General features: G+C 39.7%; 1 protein-coding gene across 1 annotated transcript in view; it reads right to left on the bottom strand.

Annotated features, from left to right (window-relative positions):
* The window catches only part of f5 (coagulation factor V), a 55,961-nt gene extending 29,632 nt beyond the window's left edge, over positions 1 to 26,329 (bottom strand). Inside the window, exons 1-11 of the mRNA XM_052013885.1 lie at positions 26,000 to 26,329; positions 25,672 to 25,766; positions 25,395 to 25,517; positions 14,177 to 14,386; positions 12,848 to 13,006; positions 10,810 to 11,031; positions 9,131 to 9,290; positions 6,606 to 6,792; positions 4,253 to 4,355; positions 3,169 to 3,371; positions 17 to 164 (exon numbers count right to left, since the gene is read on the bottom strand). Coding sequence (XP_051869845.1) covers positions 17 to 164; positions 3,169 to 3,371; positions 4,253 to 4,355; positions 6,606 to 6,792; positions 9,131 to 9,290; positions 10,810 to 11,031; positions 12,848 to 13,006; positions 14,177 to 14,386; positions 25,395 to 25,517; positions 25,672 to 25,766; positions 26,000 to 26,271 — 1,882 coding nt within the window. The 5' untranslated portion in view covers positions 26,272 to 26,329. The remainder of the gene's footprint in view (positions 1 to 16; positions 165 to 3,168; positions 3,372 to 4,252; positions 4,356 to 6,605; positions 6,793 to 9,130; positions 9,291 to 10,809; positions 11,032 to 12,847; positions 13,007 to 14,176; positions 14,387 to 25,394; positions 25,518 to 25,671; positions 25,767 to 25,999) is intronic.
* Between the last annotated feature and the right edge of the window lie 288 nt (positions 26,330 to 26,617).

Genomic DNA, 26,617 nt, shown 5'->3' with positions numbered 1-26,617 from the left:
ATGCACCTGTACTCACTGTACATGATGTTTGATTCATAAAATTCAGGGTCTGTGGGGTCAACACTGGATGGATCCAGACACGACTGAATGTTCTCATCAATATACCAGCTTTGGTTCTCATCAAGCGCTGCAAATATGATGCGTTGCTCCTCATCTACTCTTATCTAAATCAGAGAGAAGGAAAATGTCAGATCTTCAAAGGTTCCAAAAAGACAATTTTAATTGGATTTTCTTCTTGGCAGGTTCAATGTGGGAAGAAGATCAGAGCAAGACTTAATGTCTGTCAAACTAGCTTTTCAGGACTTTTCTTGTTGAAGCATCATTTTATATAAACAAGGTTTATCCAATTGCTACAAGGAAAAAGTCACAGTGTGAAGTTTCCTGAATTTAGAGCAAGAGGAGGCAGGGATCTTTTTGGAAACATTGATTGGCTCTCAGTGAGCTGAATGGCACATAAAATAAGAATTAAAGGAGAAAATGGGGCCCCTCATGAAGATCTTTCTCTCCAATTTTCTCCTTTGGGGCCATCCCTCTTCAGGTGGCAATTGTGAATGCAAACCTTTGCCTTCCTTTCTTGCCATTATCTTTTTATTTGCAGTCATCTGCATTCACATAATCTAATCCCCAGGGGTGAGAGGTGGAGGGATGACATGTTAGCCTCTGCTACCCCACTTACCTTGGATAAATAATAAAGGAAAATCCAATATCTTATCCTTCTTATCAGCAGCATTTCTACCATACAGTAAAAAATGGAGGATAATAATTAGTGATACTTCCAATGTACTATCCATAAAGAAGAGCAGGAATGCCATGGAACAATTATGAAATTGGTCAGGGCCTGGATATACCAGACTTTCCTTTTCTTTGGCAGATTTCACAAGTCCTTGTTTGGCATGGAGTCTCTGCCAGAGTGAACAAAAAGAATGGCGTAATTGTGTGAGACTGAAGAGATGGACTCCCTGATTGGGAATTAACTCTTCCCAGCCCAGTGTAACATTTAATATTCTTGGGCAATATGCTGATTGAAAGGAGGCCAAATAGTAAATACAAAATCCATTTAAAGTCAGAATTTGTCCTCGATTGTGGAAGATTTTTGAAAAGGTAAGACTTTTCAGTCCTCTAAAATTAGTGACTAAATATGTGCCCTAATGTCTTGGACACTGTTCACTAATATTCAAGGAATAGGGCGGGAAGGTAATCTCACTCTGACTGTGTCCACAATTGAAGTGAGTGCATTCTGGTAATCCAGATACATTAAACAAGTTTTTGGACTTGCTATTTTATAACCTCATGTGTTTCTTTCTTGTGAATTCAAGAATGCCACAAATCAAAATGGTTTGTTTTGGACATTGTAATGTTCATCACTAAATTGCACAGTAAATATGAAAAGATTTTTGTTTAAAATAATTTTAAAAAGCTATTTTACAGACTTAGGATAAATAATGTATCTGGTCTAATACTGCAGACATACACACATGCATACACAGAGCCATTGATCCTGCAGTCATTCGTGTTACCCAGGTCTGAACCTCTCCTGTGGAAGGAAAGTGATGTAGGGCGATGCCCAGCGTCCCAACGCATGATTAAAGATTCACTTAGGTCAGTATTTCCTGCATCACAACCCACAGGGCTGGTCAATGCCAGGAAGACTCCCAGTGTCCCTACTCTCTCCCACCCCACTCCCCTCCCAAGACTGGATGCTGTCAGGATACCTCTCCCTTTCTCAGATGCCAAGAATCTTTCCACTGGCCATATTAACCCATGCCCCAACTGCCCCAACAACCTGTGTTCAACTGAGCTGTGGGACCTACCCAAGCCTGATCTGACCAACAAGGAGCAGCCCTCAGTTCCAGCACCTGCTGCATGTGAAGCAAGAGGACCAGAGAGGAGGTGGGGGATGAAAGGGGGAAGAGTGAGAGAAAAGAAGAAATCAGGCAGGCAGAGATCTGCAGTGGAAGGGGGAGGTACAGCAGCCTGACCTCTCCAGTCACAAGGTCTAGGGTTGGCTTGGCTGATTTACTGTCCATTCCCCTGAATTGATATTAGAATCTATGTCCTCTTAGTTAATAGCACAGAGGATTATTTAGTCCATTATTACTTAATTAGTTATGCCACTGTGCTTAATGAGATAGCAGCCTTAAAGCAATAGTCACTTGTTTTCACAGCCAATACTAAATGAGCTGCAATATTAACCCTACAGATTCTAAGAATCAGGTTAAATGTAATCAAATCTACATCTGTATATGGGTCGTTTCTGAAGAAGAATCACCAACATCTTTGGGGTACATTTTTACTGCCCAGTGCTAGAGAAATTCCAACCTAATCCCATTGTATCTGCTGTGGCTTTCTCATCACTGGAGTGTCTGCTTTAAGATTTTTCCAAAGCAAATTTTTCCAAAGAAATGCTTTGGCAGCCTGTGCTCCATGTTTTGGAGATTTTTTCTAGAGCTTCTGGAGATATTGAGGCTGCTCATCTCCCTCAACTGATCCAAACCATCTCTGTCTGCATCCCATCTCTCCAGCTCTGCCAGATCGTGTTTCAACACAATCCACTTTGCAGTTCACTGGGGAGGAACAGCTTATTCTGTGAAATCAATTCTAACGTGCATAAACCATTTAAGTATCACTATCAGTGCATGCTATATATCAGACTGATACTTGGTCATGTACAATCTCGCACTGATATTAGTGTTCAGTGCCCAGTGTCTACACTGTTTATGTGCAGAGTCCAGTATGTATTAGTGCCAGCAGGTACATTGCCCAATAAATACAGTGCTAGCTAATACACTGTCTAGAATTAAATGTATAAAACACCAAAGTGTAAAGTATGTGGAAATGCTAAATGTTAAAAGTTTATGAATTTCAGGAAACATGTGGTGCATTACAAATCAACATGTATGTCTATTTCCTGTTGTTCATTTATTGAACTAGGGGTTATATACACTTTGGCTGTGAAGATGTTATATTTCTGAATGAAAAACAGCCCAGTTTGGATGGTTGATCCTGATCTGGCAGAGACACCAAAGTGCTGTTAGAACACACCAAACTGTTCTCTTAAATTATAAAATGGCAGATACTACTACTTACCATGAGCAACAACACAGCAAATGAGTTAGTATTTATAAAATAAAAGCTTTTTTACTGCCTGGCAGATTAATGCTACTTCACCTGTAAATTCCGGGCATCCAAGGATTGACCCTTGCAGATAAGAAGTGGTCCAAAAAGTCCTGATGCAATGTCTCGTGTGATATCCACAGCACTGTGATACATTCTTGTTAGACACCTGGGGTCCAAAGATGTTGGTCCATCTTCTTCAGAAATGACCCATGTATATATGAAAGTTTGATCAGGTTCAACCTGATTCTTGGAATCTGTAGGGTTAATATTGTAGTACATCTAGTATTGGCTGTAAAAAAAGTGACTGTTGCATTAAAGCTGCTATCTCATTAAGCACAGTGGCATGTGATTAACCGTTCTCTTGGTTGCAACACCTGTCTAGAGAAGTCTGCACAGTCAGTCTAGAGAGGCCCTCAGAATAAATAGCTGTGCTGTGGCTGTGGCTCCTGAGTGGGTTCAGCAAAGAGGACCTTATTTAAGAGGGTAAAATGGAAGGCCAAACACAAGCTGCAAACATCAGGAGGCTCAGAGAGTACTTGGAGACTTGGGAATTGTTTGGTTTCCCCCTTGGAATATATGGAACTGTTCTTCCATGCCAACATTATTACAGAGGTAACAGAAGTTTACCTCTATAATAATATCTCCTATTATTAGCCTTGGTAAGCTGCAGCACTAAAGACCCTATGGACACAGCAATCAACATCATGCTGATAAATCATCAACAAGAAATAACTGAATTAACCACATTAAATAATGTCGTAGTAAAAACATATTAAAAGGCAGGCCAGTGACTATCTAGGAATTAATTGATAATTTGATGGTGAACCTCAAAAATGAACCTTGTTAAAGGTAAGTGTGTATTGTTATATAGTTGTTTTTTTCTTAAATACTTAAGTCCCTCATTCATTGTCGAGTTTCAGCAATGTTCAAATTAAAAACAAATTTCTCCGAATTTACCTGAGTTCTTTAGAAACTACACCCCAGATCTTCTCCATATTTTATATTAAAATAAAACTCAAAGGTTGAAAAGAGTGTTTTTATTTTAAATGGTGAAAAAACAACTTTCAAGGCACTTTAGAGTAGACTTTAGTTAGCAGTCCTAATATAGGACATACATCAACTTCAATTGTTTTACCTGAGGAATTCCCAGGGTATTTAACCCCTTCATTCATTTTACTGATTGTAATGCCATGAGGATAGATGCTGTAAGGTCGACTAGCCTTATTCTTAAAATGAATCTGCAAATGGGTAAGAGAGGCAATAGTTAAAATAAATTATTAAAATAGTTTTAAAATAAACTCTTTCAAGATATCTTGGTACACTGGGGTATGTCCTGGGCCAACATCTGCAACAAACTGAAATCTTTATTTTACTTATTATATCTGCCCTCACTTCATAAAGATCACCTGATGTGTGATGCCAATACCAGGACTTTGAAATCAGCTCCAAATACTTGCTATTTTCAACAACCCTGTAAATCTGTCCTTTTTAAATACACACCCGATTTTATTTTGGAAGTTACTGTTGTATTTGCTTGCATTAATCCCTCGGGTGATGCGTTTCACATAATATTAACAAAATGCAAAAATAACAGAATTCTCCCCAGATCCCCTTGTTCTTTTCCCTTCACCAAATAGCTTAGATTTGTGTCATAGAGTCATACAGCACAGTAAAGGGGCCTTCAGCCGACCACATCCACACCAACCTTATGGCCCATCTACATTAATCCCATTTGCCTGCATTAGGTCCACATCCTTCTATGCTTTACCTATTCAAGTGACCTGCTTCCATAATGAATTCAATATTGATCTGCTCCAGATTATCCACGTACCCCTCACTCTTTTGTATCCTTGAACTCATAGAAAACATCCTATCTGGATGCATCACAGCTTGGTATGGCAACTGCTCTGCCCAGGACTGCAAGAAACTGCAGAGAGTTGTGGACACAGCCCAGCACATCACGGAAACCAGCCTTTCCTCCATGGACTCTGTCTATACCCCTCACTGCCTTGGTGAAGCAGCCAGCATAATCAAAGACCCCACCCACCTGGGTCATTCTCTTTTCTCTCCTCTCCCATCAGGCAGAAGATACAGGAGCCTGAGGGCACATACCACCAGGCTCAAGCAGCTTCTATCCCACGGTGATAAGACTATTGAATGGTTCCCTTATATGATGAGATGGACTCTTGACCTCACAATCTACCTTGTTTGACCTTGCACCTTATTGTCACCTGCAATGCACTTCCCTGTAGCTGTGATACTTTACTCTGTATTCTGTTATTGTTTTTACCTGTACTACCTCAATGCACTCTGTACTAACTCAATGTAACTGCACTGTGTAATGAATTGACCCGTACAATTGGTATGCAAGACAAGTTTTTCACTGTACCTCAGTACAAGTGACAATAATAAACCAATACCAATTCTCCTTATCAATACAGACGAAAAGTATTCATTCAGGGCCTCACCTACATCTCCTGGCTTCATATATATATTACCCCTGATCCCTAAGGGGATTCACTCTTTTCCTGGCCACCTGGGTATCTGATGGTTATCAATCCTGCTCCAAGCATTGTATCAGTTCTCAAATGTTAATACATTACTTCACATACTATATGGAGCAGCCTGTCCCAATGGCCAGCATGTTATCAGCCTGGCTTAGTTTTCCACCACCTCAAGGGTGAATGATCAGCTAACACTCAGAAATATATGTGCATGATCTAGGCAGATATTTCAATACTATTTTTCTTTACCGGGGATTGGTATGCCAATGGAGGTACTGACTTTAGAATGAAATATTAAAACCAGGCCTTGTCTGTCCTTTGGTGTTCAATACAGATGTAGTAGCTGTAGCTGAGAGCTTACACAAACTTTCAAGATTTTGTGAAAGCAAAGCATCTGAAATGCTGTCCACAAACATTGGTATAGTTTGTATCAATCTATTAACTATTATAAACTGAAAAAGTTGCAAAAGGGGAGTGAATCCAAAACAAAGAATTCAAAATGGAGCACTAAATTCCACCATTGATTGCTCACGATGTTTGGGAAAGTATCAGTTGCTAGAAATATTTGTCTCCTGAATTGAAATCAAAAGAATAAATGTCAGCAGATGAGAGTCACACTCAGGGCTTTTAGTTCTACCAACCCAAGAAGAATTTCTTCCCAAAGTTTTTATTGCTTCAGTGACTGTTGTTTACCATCAATTTAAAATTACAGCTATATGTGTGAGGGAGAACTGTGAATCTTTGAACTAGAGGAATGGTAGAGCAGATTGATTCTCTTAAGCTTACATCATTCTCCCAAGGATTGTGTAGTTAAATTGGATATTCTGTACTATGATCTGTCTATGATGTGTGGACATATATGGATATGTCTTTTGCCTTCCTTTTACAGGTAGTATTTCCATAAATAATCAAAGGATATCATACAATAAAGCTGATCTCTGTTAACAATGAAGCCAATAGTTAAATGATCCTGCAGAGGCATACCTTAATTAAATCTTTGACTTCACCTCTAATAACAGGTACCCCAATTCCATCTTGTAGAACAGATACAGCTTCATCTGATGTTTTACGCTGAGTGAACGTTCCATCTGTATATTCCACATATTTTGCCTTTTTATATATTTTGCCAATACGGTTTGGTCCTTGCATCAAATACTTAGTTCTGAAATCACTAAGGGCAATGAAAGAAGTATTAAAAAAAAACCAATACATAGGGGGAATAGTGCTTCACTGGTGAATTATAGAATTGATCACACTGGGTACTAATTCCAAGAATATTTAAAAAAATTAGAAGGAGAAGCAAAAAACAATCTGCTGGCAGAACTCAGCAGGTTGAGCAGCATGTGTATGTGTGTGTTGGGGGGGTGGTGGGGAGGTGGTAGAAATTGCTCACATTTCCGGTTGAGATCCTGCAACAGGACAGAAAGTGGAGAGAGAAGATACCGAGTAAAGAGAGGAGAGGGGGAGGAGTGAGAATAAAGGCTGGTAGGTGATTGGTGTACCGAGCAGGTTTCCCATCATCCCTCATCTCACCTTGGTCTACCAATCACTGACCAGCCACTGTCTCGCCACTTCTCTCAGCACCCTTTATCAGCCAAAAATTCATCCTGGAATAAAGTCAGCTACTGAGTCTCCACAGCCCTGCCCTCTTGGATAAAGAATTGCACAGATCAGCTAACTCTCAGAAATTTACATGCATGATCTAGGCAGATATTTCAATACCATTGCTGATCTCCTCATCATAGTCCTGAATGGCCAGCCCCTTATTTTGATGCTCTAATCCCAACCAGGGAATCATCATCCCTGTAGTTATTCTGTAGAACCTTTTGTGAATTTTCTGTTTCATTGAGATTCTTTTTCATTCTTTGGAACTCTACAGAGTACGGGTCCGGTCTGTTTAATCTTTTCAACAGGACACAATCATTGTTCCAGGGATCAACATAGTGAATATTCAGCTGCACTCCTGGACCATAGATATATCCTTCCCTGGGCAATGAGACCAGACATACACACAATATTCCAAAGCAGACTTACCAGGGTCCTATACAAGTGCAGTAAGACACCTTTACCCTTGTACTTATAAATCAAGGTATCACTGTTCAATAACACTACCCAGGGCCCTGCCATTCACTGTGTAAGTCCTGGCCTGGTTTAACTTCCCAAGATGCATCGCTTTGCACTTGTCTAAGTTAAATTCCATCAGCCATTCCCTTGCCCACTTTTCCAGTTGATCTGGATCCCGTTATAGCCCTAGACAACGTTCCTCACTGTCCACTGCATCATCACTTTTGGTGTCTTACTAATCACGCCACCTACATTCTCTTCCAAATTATTAATATATATGCTGAACAATAAAGGACCCAGCACTGAACCCTGCGACACACCACTGGTCGCTAGCTCCAATCAGAAAAACAATCCTCCTCTACTACCGTCTGCCTCCAAGTCAGTTTTTTATCTATACTACCACCCCTTAATCACTTGACCAATCATGTTTGTGTCTTAAGGGACAAAGAAATAGGTATAGATGGGAGACTTGGCAAGGGCATAAGAAGAGAGGAGGTGGGGAATGAAGCAAGGAAGCAATTTGGGATGAAAGGGTCAGAGGATGAGAGGGAGAAAGGTGAGACACAGGGAGTGTTATTGATGAGAGAGGCAGTTTAGAGGAAAGGATGGAGCAAGATGGGCATAGGTAGATGGACAGAAGAACAGGCAACTGATCTGGAGGAGTGTAATATTTCAAACAGGTCTGGAGACTCGGGTTTGATCCTGAGCTCAGTTGCTGTTTGTGTGGATTTTGTTTGGGCTCTGCCTCCAGAAGCTCCAGTTTCCTGCCACATCCCAAAGATGGGAGGTTTATTGGCTACTGTAAGTTATCCGTCGTGTATGTGGGTAGCAAGACAATCAGGTGAAGTTGGTGAGCATGTGGCAGAGAAAATAGGTTATAGAAAAAAAGTGGTAGAATGGGATTGATCAGATTGCACTAAGATCTCACCTAATGTGACAAGCCAAATGGCCTCCATCTACATCACAAGCATATATGAGTGTGGAGGTTGAAAGGCCTGACCAGGGGAGCATTTTCTGGTTTCCACACACAGTAGAGAATACTCCCCCCGCCCCCCCCCCCCCCCCCACACTGTATGACCCCATCTTTGAACTCCTCCCACTACTTCAACCTAATGGTTCAATCTCCTCCAAACCCTGCCTCCTATTCCCCCAAGTCTGGAAGTTTCAGCAGCAATAGATTTAGATAGAAGTAGAGATGAAAAATATAATGTAATTGAAAAGAGAGGGTGCTTTTATTCTTTTCCATAGTGAATTGAGGCTAAAAGGCTAGAAAAGACAAGAATGACATTTTGCTCTTCTCTTCCTTGCTAATTACATTTGCACACTAAAATGCACAAAAAAATTACAAAATATTAAACAAACCAATATTATCTCATCTCAGGGGCAAATGCAGATTTGCCATTTCAATGTTTCAACTGATTAACCTTCAGACCAAATTGAGCTACCTGTCAATATAGCTTGGAATTTCAGAAGCATAATTCCAATCCATTTCTTCTGCTGCAATAAAGTACTCTCGAAGCTTTCCTGTTAGTCTCCTTGAATGATATCCCATGGAAGGTTTCTTAAATTTGCCATTTTTAATGTTGAGATATCCATATAATTCAGCTGTTTCATAAAAGATCACAAGATGGTAAGATGTTTATGAGAATGCTATATTGTTGGCAGGTCACATTTCATACTAGAACAGGAGAGACAGATATCAGTGGTCTTGTGCTGTATAAAGTTCAGCAATTAGTATAAAAAGTGCTTTAGTTCTTCCTTACTCATCCTGCCACCTTAACTGAATAGGAGGAAGGAAGATCACTAGGTAGAGTACCCTATTCCAGGTTGGGTCTGTGCATTACCTGTTCAAATGATCTTATATCTACAGAAGGTGGCATTTTGTTCCTGCTGGATTTTATCTGTATGTTACAATTAATATCTACCAATGTAACTGCACATGCCAACAGATTTCTCTCAGCAACCACCACATTGATTCAGAAAACATGATGTTTTATCTTACACATAATGCATTGTTAGGGAAATGGATCAACAGTGATCAATTTTGTTAACTACATTTTTACGACATCATATTATGAGAGTACTAACAACATTTTTGGTTAGGTTATAACTATGCCAATTTTAGTGTAGAAATTAAAATCTCGGTTGTTATTATATGCCCATTTAATTTGATTCTTTGTTTGTTTGCAGTGCAGGGGGAGGCTCCTAAGAAGGCCACTCATGCCATTATTCACATCTCCTCACCAACTTCATAACAGGATCCAGCTGACCAGAAGCTTAAATGGACTAACATATTTACATTGTTACGATGAGAGTAGAACAAAGATGAAGAAAGTACTATCAATTTGCACTACAGCAACTGGTTCAGATTACTGCAACAGTCCCCCTAAGCTTTGTGACTTCTTTTTGGGAAGATCAACGTTATCCTGAGAACTTTATCATCTTGTAATGCCGTTCCAAGTTGCAAACTACTCTGACTTCACTACATGTCACTGCCCTTTTCATATTGCTGAGGCATGATCTAAGAACTTGCTACCTGATGTTTTATGGAAGTGCTACTACCACAGAGACAGCAGCAGTTCATGATGGTGAGAGAGAACAGGTCACAGGGAAATAAGCGAGGGAATAGGATTGATGAAGCAACAAACAATCTGCAGGAGGAGCTCAGCAGATCAGGCAGCATCTGCGGAGGGAAAGGAATTGTTGACATTTTGGGCCCGAAACGTCAACAAATCCTTTCCACCTACAAATGCTGTTTGACCCACTGAGTTCCTCCAATAGATTGCTTGCTGCTCCAGATTCCAATATCTGCAGTCTCTTGTGTCTCCAATGGGATTGCTCTGACAGCCAGCATATACTTGATGGGCCAAATAGTCTCCTTCATTGGAAAATATATAAATAACAATGTGGTCTATTATCCTCTTTCCTGTGCAACCAGAGATGGGCAATTATGGTGGGTTTATAACCTTCTATTTGATATTAATTGATATTGGCACCTGGTTCATATTTCACCTACAAATGAAAGCATGTTCTCCACTTAAAGACCTCAAACAGTGGTCCTAAAGTTTGTACGAATTTCAATAAAGGATATACTTCAAATCATTGAGCATGTCCTTGTTCTTACCCTGGCGATGATGCTGTACTTGAGAAGAAACCAGCCATTTTCCAACTTCAGAGGGAAACATCTCAGCAGTGATGGAAGTGCCTGGAGTCAGGCCAATGGATGAAACTTTATGGTTATTTTGCAAGAGGACTTGGCCATTAAAATGTACAGAGAAAATTTCAGGACCGTAGCTCATGCCAATCAGATGCCAACTAATCATTCCATAAACATCGGCGCTAAGTTCTATAACATGAACAAAAAGAGGCATTAGTTGACCAGTACAGATAATAAAATAAAAATACCACAATACCTGTCAATTCTTTAAAGTTAAAAATTATTTTTCCTGTATTACATTTTCATAGAAGCACTGAAAATCTATAGATATTGAATAGTTTATCTTGAATTAGTTGTTTTCCTTTAATGGCACCACTTAGATTAGTGTTGAAACACAACACCATCAGATGTGTCAGCATATCTTTCTTCAACCAATTCACACTAATTCCTGCTACAATGAATATTTATCTAAACGATGATTCCTGCCTGGTTATGGATACGGTATTTCTTTTCAAAATGCTTATCGGTAGATCCCCAGAGGCATGCTCATGATGAAATTGAGGGTTGCTGATCTTGACCTGGTCCAGAACATGCTGAAAGGAAGGTCCCTCCTGCTTGCCACAGTGGCACCAAAGAGCATTAGTAATACTGGGAGAAATTCTTTGCAAAAATAGCTGATCCATTAGTTGGAAATAAAGTGTTATTGGTCTTCTCAGCAAGGGTGTCCATGCCAACTATGACTCCCTTCTTCCACAAGTGCTGCTTTACCTATCTTGTTGTGAATAATAGATAGGGTATTGAAAAATAACCTCTTGAATTCTGGTTACCCATTGTAACAGGCAAAAAAACTAACTTGTATAGTACCATTGTGTAACACAAACAGTGGCCAGGTCACTGAACAGAAAGGAGCCAGTAATTTCCAACACGGGCTCTAATCAGCTCTGTATCCATTGATATCAGGGATCATGTTTGGGAAGAGTGGAAGCCCTAGGTACACCAGGCTTTATTAAAGAGGGAAAATGTTTAGTGTTTCAGAATGCTTCCAATTTTCCTCCACTTCCACAATACTGAAAGTGCACTTTAGAAATCTGGAGTCATTCACTTATTTGTGATCTAATTTGCAATAAATTTAAGAAACTTAAAAATGCTTGCCACAATTTCTTTCTGGAAAAAAATATTCTCTTGTCCTTGTGAAGCTGAGAATTGTGAACACGTAATCAGCCTGTGGGTGGTTACCTGGACACCTCAGACCTGCGATGTATTGCAAAACCATCAAAAGTAAGTTTTGATTTTGGAAAGCTAGCCAAGTATACTGGGGAGAACGTTTTCACCTTCATCTGTCGGGTGAAATCACCCCTCCCCTCCCTCACCATCTGTTCTCCCGCCATTTTGGAGACTAACAGGTTTTTATTCCATTGCTGCTCTGTTTGGGTTGTATTGCCACCTATTACTACTGCTAGCTTCTCCCATCTTAGTCTAGCACAGAGGATTCCATTGGATTTTACTGGTGTTACCTCATGTTTCTCCAGCACCTCACACAAATAGATATTCTCCACCCGCAAGACTTGAAAGTAAGTTGGTGATACTGCAAAATGGCTAGAAGCTACGCAACAACAAATAATCTGCTGGAGGAACTGGTGAGTCCTGATGCAGGGTTTCGACCCAAAATATCAACAATTCCATTCCTCCCACAGATGCCGCTCGACCTGCTGAGTTCCTCCAGCAGATTGTTTTTTGCTCCAGATTCCAGCATCTGTAGTCTCTTGTGTCTTCATAGAACGTATGCAGCCTGAATTTCTTTTACACTGAAACTGGTGAACCAGCAATGGTGGCCTATTTTGCATCAGAATCCATCTTCCTTAACATTAGAAAGATATGAGTAGTTGCCCACTCCACCACCACACTAATACTGGAGCAGAACTAACAAAATTATAGTAGCTTCAACTAAGAATTTGAGATCTACAGCAACTGCATCATGGTTAGTTCTAAAATAATATCCTTGTACCTGGTAAAGTGCCATTAGTAAATCCATTGATAGAATACATTTTGATTGGAGTCTTCTTTTCATTCTCATAATACCAACTCTCACTTTCATCAAATACAGAAAACAGTAAAACAAACTCTGCATGAAATCCACTTTGCTCTCCGCTTTCGTCTAAACTATCTGCAAAGAAAGAATGAGAAATAATAGCATTAGTGGCATTGATTAAATGTTAGGTGCAGTTTGAACCTGATCTATTTTTTTCTTCACAGTGATCAGTAGCTCTCACTTCCAATAATTTGACATTAATTTTAACTCACAGCTTGGGTCAGGAGAATGGGTGAAAGCAGGGCAAACAAGAAAGTACCCCAGCATTACCAGTATAAGATGCAGTACTTTTAATTTTCAAACTACATCTCAATATAATTAATGAAGTATCCACCCAACTGTATGAGGAAACAAGGCAACTTACCCACCTTCATAGTGTTTAAGTTACTGGCCAGGTAATCCCTCTCTGTCTTGAGACTCTTAAGCATTCTCTTTTACCAACTACAGCCAGTAGTGCTCCAAGCTCTGAAAAATCTTTACTATAGCACTTCATCTTCCTTTACTCATTTTAGAACTGTCATAAAATGGAGCTCCTTGATAAAGCTTCTGGTCGTTTTTTTATTCTTTCTCTTGGTAATTCCTGTGAAACTTTGCTACATTAAAGATACTATCTAAACCCAGCTTCTAGCTTTCAAGCACAAGAACCAATATTCGATTAGCATTCTGACTTGGATTTCTTCTCCAAGTAAATTTTCTCTTTAACATTATCTTGTCCAGTGCTGAAAATTACTTAGCTTCTCATTATGGCATAAAGGAGGCCATTTGGTCCATCGAGTTTATGCTAGCTTCTAGCAGGGTAATCCTCTCAGTCCCATCCACGCTTCCCTGATAGCCTTACAGTTTATTCTCTCTCACATGCCCATCCATTCCCCTTTGGTCTTTTATCACCTATCTGTACCTAGAGGTACTTTGCAACAGCCAATGAACCTACCAGCACATCTTTAGGATATGGGAGAAAATTGAAGGAAAAACACACATTCACAGGGAGAGCATCCAAATGCCACACAGAGAGCACCTCAGGTCAGGATTGAATCTGGGTCCCTAGTGCTATCAGACATCAACATTAATTGGTGCAACACCCTGCTTTTTTTCTGATAATCAGTGTTTGCTGATCAGTTGACTTGCTCCTTCATCTTCAATTCTCATCCAATTGAACCGAATAGAATGGTTCCAGAATTGGACATCAAGCAGAAAATAGTTAAAGATTTCAATATAATTACAATAAAATGCCTAGAAATGAATTACCAGGTTTACAGATGAGTAGGGTTCCAATCAATCCTGCATGCCTATCTTTTACAACATCAATGTCAGAAGAATAAGTATAGGTTAGGCACTGAGGATCAAATGAGGTTGGCCCTACTTCTTTTGTGATCTTCCATTCATAAGTATGTTCTTGGAGTGGCATAATACGTTCTTCATGGCTTTTAAAGTATAATCTGCCTCCATGAATGAATCCTAAATTTACACAAAAAAAAATGTTAATATTTCCTAAACTTCAGAATACAAAATTATTGCAGCTATTTCACTTGCATTTTTGTCTCAAAAGGTTATATAAATTGGATGATACTAAAAACAGAGGTATTTTATCATGACAACTATTTGTTGATTTTGTACCATGAACAACTTTCTCGCTTTATTTCCTTCTGGTATCTGTAGCAGGTACCCCAATTGGAAGATTTCATAGAGTTCCACATGAAGTTCTTTATTCGACTCGCCAGTATTCTGTGGGTTTACTGCTGACTCATCCATCCAGCTCTTGTGTGTGGGTTTCTAGGACTACTGGGAACACCTTGGAGTTTGGAAATTAGCTTTTAGTTCAATACTGCCTTAAGCTTACGTGAAGATTTCACAATTTTTTGTCTGTTTCCTTTTATTCTTAACTGATTGTTAGAATATTTCTATGCATCTGTTGGGCCAGTATTATTTTCCTCCAGGTACAGAAATGGCACTGTCATGAATTTCCCTGGGAGAATTTCCTTGCAGTTGCGTTTAGGTAATGAATGAATAATGCATGGATACACTGTGTATCCCGCAAGATCACCTGCTTATGTGTCCTGCAACAGGCGTGCTTCCAATTACAAGCATTCTTCCAACATTACCCAAACTTCAATCATGTTTAAAATCAATAGAAAATAAAACATATTGTAAAAGACACGAGATATCAGGATTTTAAAATTTTCTGAATACCATTCTTAACCTTTGAACCAATAATGTGGGGCGCTACTATTCTTGAGACCACATTAATAAAGATATTAATTAAGTGGATATCTAAGTTCTATTCTATCCTGAAATATTTGTGCTTTTCTACAACAACCGCAAAGTAGTTAAAGGCGTAAAATGTGGTCATATATTCCAAATCACTTCATGGGGCCATTATCAAATGAAATTTGACATCTAATTAGTTACAAGAGGAGATACAAGGGTGCATGACAAAAGACTTGGTCAAATAAGTTTATTGAAGTACAATAGAAGAGGGAAGAGAGGTAAAACAGAGGTGGGGGGGGAGGGGGAGGAATTCCAGAGTTTATGGACAAGCCAGCTGAAGGCATGGCTGCAACTGAGAGGTTGAAAAGTCAGGGATGTGCATGAAGCCAGAATGAGAAGAGAATCCTCCACCTTGCCTGTATGTCCATTCTGCATGATTGTGTCTTGACAGTGATTTTCAGCAAGCTTTTCACTGCCCAATATTGTCCTGAACTAAAGGTCACTGTCCTTCAGGGAAGAAAATCTGCCATCCTTACCTGGTGTACACTATATGTGACTCTAGGCTCACCAGTGTGGTTGACTTTTAGTTGAAATGGTGAAGCAAGACATTCAGTTCAAATGCAATTAGGGATGGGCAATGCATCTGTTGTTGCCAGAGATGTCCAGATCCCAAATACATGAAACAAAAAAAGGATTCCATCAGATGCAATGCCAGCAGGATGTTGCCAGATAGACTGCAGTTGGAACCCAGAATGCTTTTCCTCTCGCTTCCCCCAAGTACACAGAGGCCAATTGGTATGCTGCCGCTTTGGGCAAGGTGAGCCAACTCAGCAGACATTAAGGATCCTAGGGTTAATCTGGTTTGTTTGAACAGGTTACTTACTTAATTTACTCACCATGCTATCAAGTGTACTGCCTATAAAGCCATTAAAAAAAACATTGTTATGCTTTTTTTTAATGTGTGACAAACCAGTATAACAGAAGACAACATGCCCTAGAAACTTGGACCTGCTCATTTTGGGCTGTGGCAGGATGCAGGGATCCACCCCATGCCAGAATGGAAAGCCAAGGCACATCTAATTCAGGGCCTTGCATGTCATATCCATCGGGACAATGAGCAGAGGACACCAAGACAGCTCTCAAGCAAAATGGGTTTGAACATGTTATGATCCCTGCAGCAGCCTTTAAGCACATGGTGGAGATGGGAGACAGGTCAAGTTAGATGTCGATCGGCTAGTGCACCACACAGAATTGTTCCTGTTCCTTCCTGTTGTACATCCGGAACGTTACAACATAAATTTCCAAATGCAAAATACTGCAGGTGCTGGAAAATTGGACTGAAAACAGAAAATGCTGCAAATGCCTTTTAAATCATACCTTATTAGTTGTGTCTAAAGTATATTGGTGAATAGTTCTTTTGAAGTTTAATGAGAACCACATGCTGTTAATCAAATATAAAAGGCAGAAAGTGTAATAGGATTAAGTTATTAAGGCATTTCAAATAAAACAGCCAGCAGGAAAGCACTCTTCAACCATTCCAAAGGTTAGTTGTTTGGCAAACAACTTCTAAAGGAGACAAAATTCCATACATCATAATTGTCAGTAAAGGCATCAACCTTCAGCAATCGGAAAAGGTGACTTCAAAATGTTATTGAAAAGATCATTTCTAAATAAGTTTATTTTGATGGGAAAGATATTAACTAATTAATTTATTAAACTAGATTAGAAATGAAGGAAGACTCATAGATTCTGAGGCTACCTTATAGATCCAGAGAAACCATTCTGTGCCACTGGCTCACTCCTGGGAGTCACTGAGGCTTTATACTATATCAGTAAATTTTCTTAGAGTGACCAATGACTTCACAACTTGGACATCTCAGTTTAAAAAGCCAATTCTACTCACCGACTGATCATCGAGAGGGACAATCAGATTTTTCAGAAACTGCAAATTTCTCTAGTTCCTGTAACAGCCCAATTATTTTCGAACAATATTTTCTGCAGTACATTTTTAACTAGGGTTACATAGATAATTTACTTGCATAAGAATACAAAGAAGCAAAAACTGGTCTTGTCTCTTATAAATCATTACTTTTGGTATGAGTTTTGACTTTTCTGACATGCCCCTTTCCAATACATACAGTTGTGTTAAACATTAAGCAGGTTATCAAAAAAAAATTAGCAGCTTGCCCTTCTTAGTATTTACAAAGATTAGAAAACTATCACAGTGGATAAGCAAGGGATTGTACATGCTTTGTGTCTCTGCAAAGATTTTACAAATATTTAATTGATATAACAACTTGTGTTAAAGTTTGTAATTTAAATACAGACAGGAGCATGAGACTAGCTGATAAAAAAAATCCATTGCAGCTAATGCAACTGAAGTAAAAAAAGTTCCTCAAGTTCAATGATTGGTAGCAGAGTAGCAATGTTTATATCAATGCTAGCAGAAAACAGGATTTAGCTCCAGTGTTTAATATTGATAGGAGAAGAATAAAATATGGGATTAGTGTAGGATTAATGTGGATGGGTGCTTGACTGTTAGTGCAGTCTTGGTGGACTGAAGAACCTATTTTTGTACTCTATGATCCATGTTAGTACAGCAACTGCTCTGCCCATGACCGCAAGAAACTGCAGAGAGTTGTGGACACAGCTCAGGACATCACAGAAGCTCCTCCATAGACTCTGACTACACTTCTTGCTGCCTCGGTAAAGCAGCCAGCATAATCAAAGACACCACCCACCCTGGACATTCTCTCTTCTCCTCCCCTTCCATCAGGCAGAGGGTACAAAAGCCTGTAAGCACGTACCACCAAGCTTAAGGACAGCTTCTATCCCGCTGTTATAAGACAATCGAGCAGTCCCCTAGTACGATAAAATGAACTCTTGACCTCACAATCTACCTCGTTATGGCCTTACACCTTACTGTCTGCCTGCACTGCACTTTCCCTGTATCTGTAACACTTTATTCTGCATTCTGTTATTGTTTTCTCTTGTACTACCTCAATGCACTGTGTAATGAAATGACCTGTATGGATGGCATGCAAAAGTTTTTCACTGTACTTTGGTACGTGACAATAAACCAATTTACCAATTTAATACATAATATGCAGTAGATGCACTGTGTCTAGACACTCAAAAGATTCATGTAAGACAAGTTACATAGACTTTTGACTTACCTCTTTGACAAGCAAAGTCTCTCAGAATCTCCATATTCCTCACATGCACAAATGAAGCATAACATGTCCGGAGTGGAAATTGAGGAATGGATGATGCATCCTTAGTAATTGTAGCACTGAGCAAACTACAGTCATTTGTAATGTTTTCAGTATAAGGTGTTATCTAGGTCATCTAATACTGGCAGTTCATATACAGTAAACAGCAGGGAACTTGGAAGTGTTGATGTACAGACAGATCTTGAGCTGCAAGCTAATAGCTCCCTGAAGATGACAACACAGGTGGTTAGGGTAGTGAGGAAGGTGTTTAGCTTGCTTGCCTTTATGGGCAGAGGTATTAAGTATAAGAGTTGGGATATCATGTTGCACGTATACAAGACATTGGTTAGGCCACACTTGGAATACTATGTGTAGTTCTGGTCACCACACTATAGTAAGGATATGATAGCACTAGAAAGTATGCAAAAGAGATTCACCAGGATGGTACCTGGAATGGAGGACATTAGTTACTAGGAGCGATTGGATAGGCTGTGAATGTTCTCACTGGAGCACAAAAGGCTGAGGGTAACCTTATAGAAGTTTATAAAATTATGAGGGGCATAGATAGGGTAGATAGTTACAGTCTTTTTCTAAGGGTAGGGGAGTCTAAAACTAGAGGACATGGTTAAAGGTGAGAGGGGAAACATTTAAAGGAGATCTGAGGGGCAAGTGTTTCAAATGGAACTTGGTGAGTATATGGGACAAGCTGCCAGAGGAGGTGGTAGAGGCAGGTAAAAATCACAGCATGGTACAGGTACACAGATAGGAAAGGAATAGAGAGATATGGACCAAATGCTGGAAAATGGGATTAGTGTAGGTAAGTCAGAATGGAAAAGTGCTGTATGACTCTCTGACTCCATGACTCTATGTGGGAAGTGATAGAAACCACAGGGATCCACAGTGTCCATATCTGCAGTAAATGTCTGCAGCTCAAGGAACTTCAGTTCAGAATTGATGAGCTGCAATCCAAGACTCAAACATGGCGATACATCAGGGAGTGGGAAGTTACCTGCACACTCTGTTCCCAGAAGAAGTCACATCCGTTAGAATAAGCACTTCAGAACTGGTCAATGTCGAGGGCCTGACGACGAGTGAAGCGGGTATGGGGATCCAGAAGGTAGCTTTGGAGGTACCACAGCCCTAGCATTTGTCCAATATATGTAAATATTTTCAGCCTTTATGAAAGGGAACAGAGTTTGCAGGAAGGATGAGCAAACTGACCACAACATTGTGTACAGGAGGCTATTCAAGCTGGGGAAATAAAAATGAAGGGAGTAATAATAGAGGAGAGCATAGTTAGGTTGATAGATACACTTATTTGCAGCTGTGGGGCATCAGTACCAAAGGCTCAATAAACAGGTCTCCAATAGCCATGGTGAGTACATACATGCAAAGTGACCAAGATTAGGAATTAACTATTCCAGGTGTTTAACTTTTAGAAGAGGGGAAAAAAAAGGAGGCTGATAGTTCTGAGTATAAAATATGGGATAAGAACCGTAGAGAGGAAGAATCAGCTTGGAAAATCCAGAAGTAGAATCAGCTGGGTGCGCCAAGAGTCAACAAGGGGCAGAACACATTGATGTGAATTGTCTAATGGCCCACACACAGCAATGGCAATGTCAGGCACAGTACAAATCAGGAAACTAGAGGTGCATCAACAAGGATGATAGGATACCCATGGGGAAGTTTAATCAGCAGATAGATTGGGCAAAAATCAAATTCACCGTAATAGTATGGAGGACAAATTAATGGAGTGCCTACAAGAAGGTTTTTGAGATCATTATGCTGAGGAATCAACTAGGGAATGGGTTGTTGTAGATCTTGCATTGTGCAATGAAAAATAGCCTTTAGAAGAGTGATCATAATATGATAGAAAGCGATTTTATTCAATCCAAAAGCATAGTTTCATAGTTAGGCTGAGATGAGGAGGACATCCTTCTCTCAAAAAGTTGTTAACTTTCTCTGTAACTGCAACACTATATTCTACATTCTGTTTTCTTTTTGCTACCTCAATGTAATCACGTATGGCATTATCTGTCTGGTTAGCTCACAAAACAACATGTGACAATAATAAACCAATACCACCACCAATATCGAATTTTCTACCCTGGAGAGCTGTGAAGTGGAGTCATTGAATATATTCAAGGTGGAGACCAACAGACAATTAAGTTACAAGGCACCGAGGGGTACAGTAAAACTCTAATAATCCTCTGTTGGACTGTTTGGAAATCCCAATGATTTGGCTTCTGGCTTACCAGATGATAATTCTGGTGTTCCCTTTAACCCACTGGGGCCCTGGCTCCTGTGCTCATTTAGCACATCCGGAGCCCTGTTCCCGCGCTCCCTATAATACACCAGGGCACCATTCTTGCTCTTTTTTTTAAACTCACTAGGGCTCTGAAGAATATAATGAATTTTATATGATATAATAGATTTTATATGGTAGATTATGGTAGATATAATAGATTTTAAGGGGATAAAATAAATTTTCCAATAAAACTTACCAGATTCACTGGAAAATTTATTATATCACCGTGTAACATCTAAGAAAGTGAATTAAAAGTGCGCTGGAGTACAAATTGGAATAACATCCAATAGTCCAGAAAATAGCAGCTGGTCACCGAGTGTGTCGGATTATCAGAGTTTTACTGTATGGGGACGAGAGTGGGAAAGTTGTGCTAAGTACGTCATCATACTGAATGGCAGAGGAGACTCGAGGAAGTGATTGGCCAACTCCTACTCCTGTTTCTTATGTCTTAAGAGTAAATATGCCCTGGTGAGATCACCCCTGGAATGTTGTGTACAGGTCTGGTTTCCCTACTAAAGGAAGGATTTATTTGCAATTCAGTGAAGGTTCACCAGATTGATTCCCAGTATGAGAGAATTACTCTAAGATTGGTCCTACACTCTCCAGAGTTTAGAAGAATGAGAGGAGAGCTCACTGAAACATTAAAAGAAATGTTAAGGGGCTTCCCATGGTACATGGAGGGATGATGCTTCCCTGGTTGGAGTGTCTAGAACTGGATGTCACAGTCTCAAAAGGGGTCAGCCATTCAGGAATGAATTTTCTTTAATTAGAGGGTAGTGAATCTTTGGAATTATCTGCACAAGGCTCAGTCATTGCATGTATTCAGAACAGAGACCAATAAGATTTTTGAAATTGTGGGAATCAAGGAATATGAGGTTAGTAGATGTTCTTAAGGTAGTAGATCAACCATGCTTTTATTAAATGGTAGAGCAGGTGCATAGGGCCAAATGGCCTGCTCCTCCATTTCTTCTGATCTCTGCATAGCAGATATTCCTGGATCATTTGTAATATCACTTAAAGAACAGTGGAAACCAACTTAGTGGCGTTGTCTAGAATTCCTGTACAGTGGTGGTTAACTCATTGGGAACAACTATACAGTGTGTGGTAGAAGTAAATAAGTCCAATCAGATTTTTGCAATGCCAAGTCAAAGAGATAAAACACAAATTCCAAGAGATGATAATATATTTGTACAAGCCTCTTGGTCTAACGTTTTGATAGCAATTAAAGTTTCTAAACTATAATAAGCCAACACAGCAAAGAGTGTCCCTAGTGAAAGTAATCAATCTTATTTTTCTGACTGCAGTTTTATTGCCCTTACATAAGTAATTTACAGTCATGAAAATTGCTGGTAATTCTTATGTTATCTGTCGCACTGAGAACACCACATCATCAACCACTGTGGTAATTGTTTTATTTTGTTTGTCCACTGAATGCCTTTTATTGCTGCCATTGACTTATGATCTGAACAAAGAGAGTTTGGCACCATACCAAACTTTTAAGTATCATTCTCATTTAGTTAAAAAAGATCAAAAGTTTGAAACTATTTCAAATGGTCTCAAATCATTGTGTTGTTGTCAATGCTCCTCATCTGACTCTTCCTCTGCAAACTCAGGGTAACTGTGAACTTTGTCCCTGTCTCTCATTTAATCTTAACCAAATTTGCTGATGTTTTCACTCTACATTAAACATTTGTATTTTGTGGGTGAATCATTGATTGCATCTTGGTCTACTTCATTAACCTTCAATAAAAATCTTGTTTCTTTCAATGGCATAGTTTATTCTTCAAGGTTTAGCTGAGTCCCTCAAGATGCATTAACAACTATCGATTCCATAACTCCACCACCAGTCTTATCTGTCAACATGCGTGCTGTTATCCAATTACTACTTCCCAATCCAAATGGATTTGGGATAAATGGATTTATGGTGTGGATCAGCCATGACCTGATTGAACAGCTCCTCCTGCTCCTACATTCCAATTTATTTTCTATTTGCGTATTTCAATAAGTAAGTTAGCCCATTCCATAGTGATCTCAATAAAAATTCAAAAATTAAGTTGTAGAAAGTGATTAGAATCATTAGAAATTATTCTACTTGACAAGCTCCTTTTTTTTATTACGTTTAAATAGTTAAGCTGCATCAGCTATGAGAAAGTTCTACTTTGATCGAAATGTTGCATTTCGATTTTATGTTTACATGAAATAAAGACAGTAATGTACAATTGCACAATTCTGTTGGCAATGTTTACTGGTTCGTGGTTCAACAGCCTTTTTTGATAACCTTGTGCGTGGGCCTCTGTATGCTTTCTTTATTAATTAACTGTCAGTCCACATGATGAACTGAAATGTTTCAACAATTTGACATGTTTTAACCGAGCATATGCCATTGTAAGATTCTAGCCAAGGTGAATAAGAAATTTACAAAGACAAAAGAATTTATAACTGAATGACTTCTATTTTCTTCCAACTCTATTTCTTTTTTTTAAAGTTAATGACATATGATCAATGCCATATAATATCTGATACCTCATTCAAGAGACAACTTTTCCTGTTAACCCAGAGAACACTTTGTCAAGCGACTACTGAACCATGATGTAGGAAAACCAAATCTGGTTCTTTCCTCATCAGTTATCATGGAGCAGAAACTTTACAGCAATAAAGAGCAGGAACCACGAATGATGTTTTCCATCCCAGGATACTAAGCTCCTTTTCCAGAAGGAACCCAATTGTTAACCCAGAGTAGATTATAAACCACTGCGATTAAAAAAAAAGTTATCAAAATCATTAATTAAAAACGTTCAGAGAGTTACAAACATCTACCTGTAGAAAGTCAATTTCTAATGAGGTAGAAATCAGATGTAGCTCTAGTTTTGGTGGATTTGGTTTGCACATCACAAGGACAATACACCCTTGAAAGCCGAGACCATATTGTGGTTGTTGTTGGATTTTAACAAAAGAAGATTAAAGTCATGGTCACATGAGCAATCTGTAGTCAAGTTTCAGAATGAATCAATTCTCTTATGCTATATACTGGTCACTTTTTCTCTTCCTCACCAGCACCACCACCCCCCCCCCCCAACCCCCAAGTCCTGATGCAGATCCCAGATCCCAGCATCCACAGTTGCTTGTGTCTCCAATTCTCTTATGCTTCTGGTTTCTCCTGCTGGTAATTTGTGGGAAGGACAACATAAGGACTCACATTGTTTAGATCACTAAGAAGGAGGCCTTGATTAATGCTCCTTCCAAACATAAAGTATTAAGATTAAAGGAGGAACGGTATCCTTCAGTGTTTTTGGCAGGAATGTCAGTAAAATTGGAGTTAGGTTTGGCTGTGTGCTGTAGGTATAGAGCAAAGGGGCAGTTGATAGACCTAGAAGATGTCAAACCAAATGCGAAAGCATAGTTAGGGTGCATGGTGGTTTTTCCAACCTCCTGGATGGCAGCTCAGCAGAGAGGGTATATAGGAACCTGTCAGTAATAAGCCATTCTGAGTGCAGGTATAAAAGGTATATAAAAGTTGCAAAGTGTGAGCAAGTCCAGTGACCTTTGGATTGTGTGCCCACACTTTTATTTTTGAAGAATGAAGTGAAAAGTAGAATATGCGTGAAAGTGACTACTGTCTAATTTTCTCTTTCTATAATACTCCCCTTTTGGTTTTCTTTTGGGAACTCACTATGAGAATGCAGGAGTATGTTAGGAAGGAAATTAAGGGCATTAACCTGGGGATAATTAGATGATTGCACTGCATACAACCACATTATTCCCATGTCAATCCTTCAGAAAAGTTAGATGCACCCAATATGGCCTGGATCCTGTTCAATCCGGTTCGTTACCCAAACTTTTCTCTCTGCTACCCTAAGACTCATGGATCTGAATGTTCTCCAGGCCTCACAGTGGGAGGGGTCCCATGAAACAGAAGACAGGGTGGGAGGAGGTGTAGTCCAGGTAGCTATGGGAGTCTGTAGGTTTACAGTAGACCTCAGTGCTTAGTTTGTCTCCTGAGATGGAGACAGAGGGATCCAGAAACGTGAGAGAAGTGTCAGAGTTGGTGAATTTGAGGGTAGGGTGGAAGTTACCAGCTTCTGCAGGAAGACAGCAAGTCAGGCAGCATCAGTAAAGGGGAATGGACAGTCCATTTTTCAGATGGATAGCCTTCATCTGTATCTGCAATCTCTTGTGTCTTCACTGTAGGGGGGAAGTTGGTGGGAAAGCTAATAAAATTGACGAGATATTTTAAACGTTTTGACAGAGTCTGATAATCAGAGACCTCTAACAACAGAAACAAACTCCTGTAAGTATTAAGAAGTTTCAAAAATAACAAGTAAACTTCAAAACACGGTGAAGTGATAGAAATTGATTGAAAACATTAAGATCAAGTAAGGTAAATGAAGCAAGCCAGCCATTGACCTGCACTCAGCTATTGGGTGCAAGTCGGCGCGGTACATTCGGCCCGTCGGTTCAGAGGGTCTGGGCTCCGCGGGACACAGGAACTTGCAGTTAGCGGTGCATGTTCCTGCAGTTTTAATACCAAAGGAGAGGTTCTCGTGAGATGTACGATCTGGCACTACCTTAAAACAATTAGAACTGTGCGCACCCATAGAAGCAGGTTGCTCCCAATGAAATCTGTACATAAAACACCTTAAGTTCAACATAAATCACTGATTTGTCATTAGCAGGACCTCGGCGGGAGATGTGGTTATACATCTCGACTCACTGAACAGAAACTTAAACCCAACCTTACCGTCAGCGGATTTCCCGTCGGAGATTCCTTGCGGGCGAATATTGAAAGGATAAGCAGCCTTATTCTTGAAATGGATTTTTAAAGTATCTCCTACCTCAGCTCGCAACGTGGGTCCCAGCAGACCTGCAATGACCCCACAAAGTAAAGCGAACAATTATGAAAATGAATCGTGGAAACGTAACTATACTTCGTTCCCGTTTTAACCATAAGAACTATTCGTGGTACGGATACTTCAACTCGATTTTGACATTTGATTTTACATTACAATAGTAGTTACCTCTCCACTCGGGGCCAACCTTTTCTCTGGTGAAATCAGAGTCATGATATTCCTTGTAAACGACTTTTTGAAACGTTTCTGTTTCTGCTAACGAGCTGAAAACAGACCGTTCAGAAAATGCATTAGTTCATCCCCCTAAAGGCCAAATAATTAATGTCATCACAATCAAGAAGACTGACATGATTCTCAGCAGAACCACTAGTTGATCTATTTCGATGTTTACAGGAGACATAAGAAGTTGTGATTTTAATTAGTTAAATGTGGATAGCATTTACAAAAATATGTAATGAGAAAAAAAACTTGAGGGGAACAGAAAGTAAATTCTAACCTCTGCCTTCCACGCTTGGAATAAACCCACTCAATTTCAACAGCAGCTATATGGTGCAGCCTCACTGATGCCAAGCCTCCGTGTATTAGACATGAAATCAGCAGCAAGAGTGAGGAGCAGGGCTTCATGGTCTTCACCCGCCCCTCGCAAACTTCTGTCCTAAAAATCCACGAAGCTGCCCCGTTTTTTCTGGAGCCCGAAGCGCGCCGTGCTCGCCGACCTGGTGAGTTGCACGCTGTAATTTTATCTCCTCCACATCGGCAACAGGACATCAAATAACAAAGCGTGTCATCGTCAACAGGCACACACAGCTGTCACACGCCTCTAGGTAAACACAGGTGCAGCGAGTGACCTCCTGTGGGCTTAGAATTTCCGCTGGGCTTCTCCTGTAGCTTTTCCCGGAACCTTGTTACAACATCAGCCACACAGCCTTGTGAAATAGCACGAACACAGATCGACAGAACCAGCGCGGAAAAATTTAAAGAACTTTTTATCCTCAGGTGTGTCTGTCAGAAGCACGTTTAATAAATGGCTGGTTACATTTTTATTTGGATACTTATTTTAGTTTCGATGAAGCTACAGATTTTAGAGCTTAGATGAAAAACTATAGATTGTTAG

This window comes from Pristis pectinata, chromosome 4, assembly GCF_009764475.1.
Source record: "Pristis pectinata isolate sPriPec2 chromosome 4, sPriPec2.1.pri, whole genome shotgun sequence".
Lineage (NCBI taxonomy): Eukaryota > Metazoa > Chordata > Chondrichthyes > Rhinopristiformes > Pristidae > Pristis > Pristis pectinata.
This window is presented reverse-complemented; position numbering and strand designations above follow the sequence as displayed.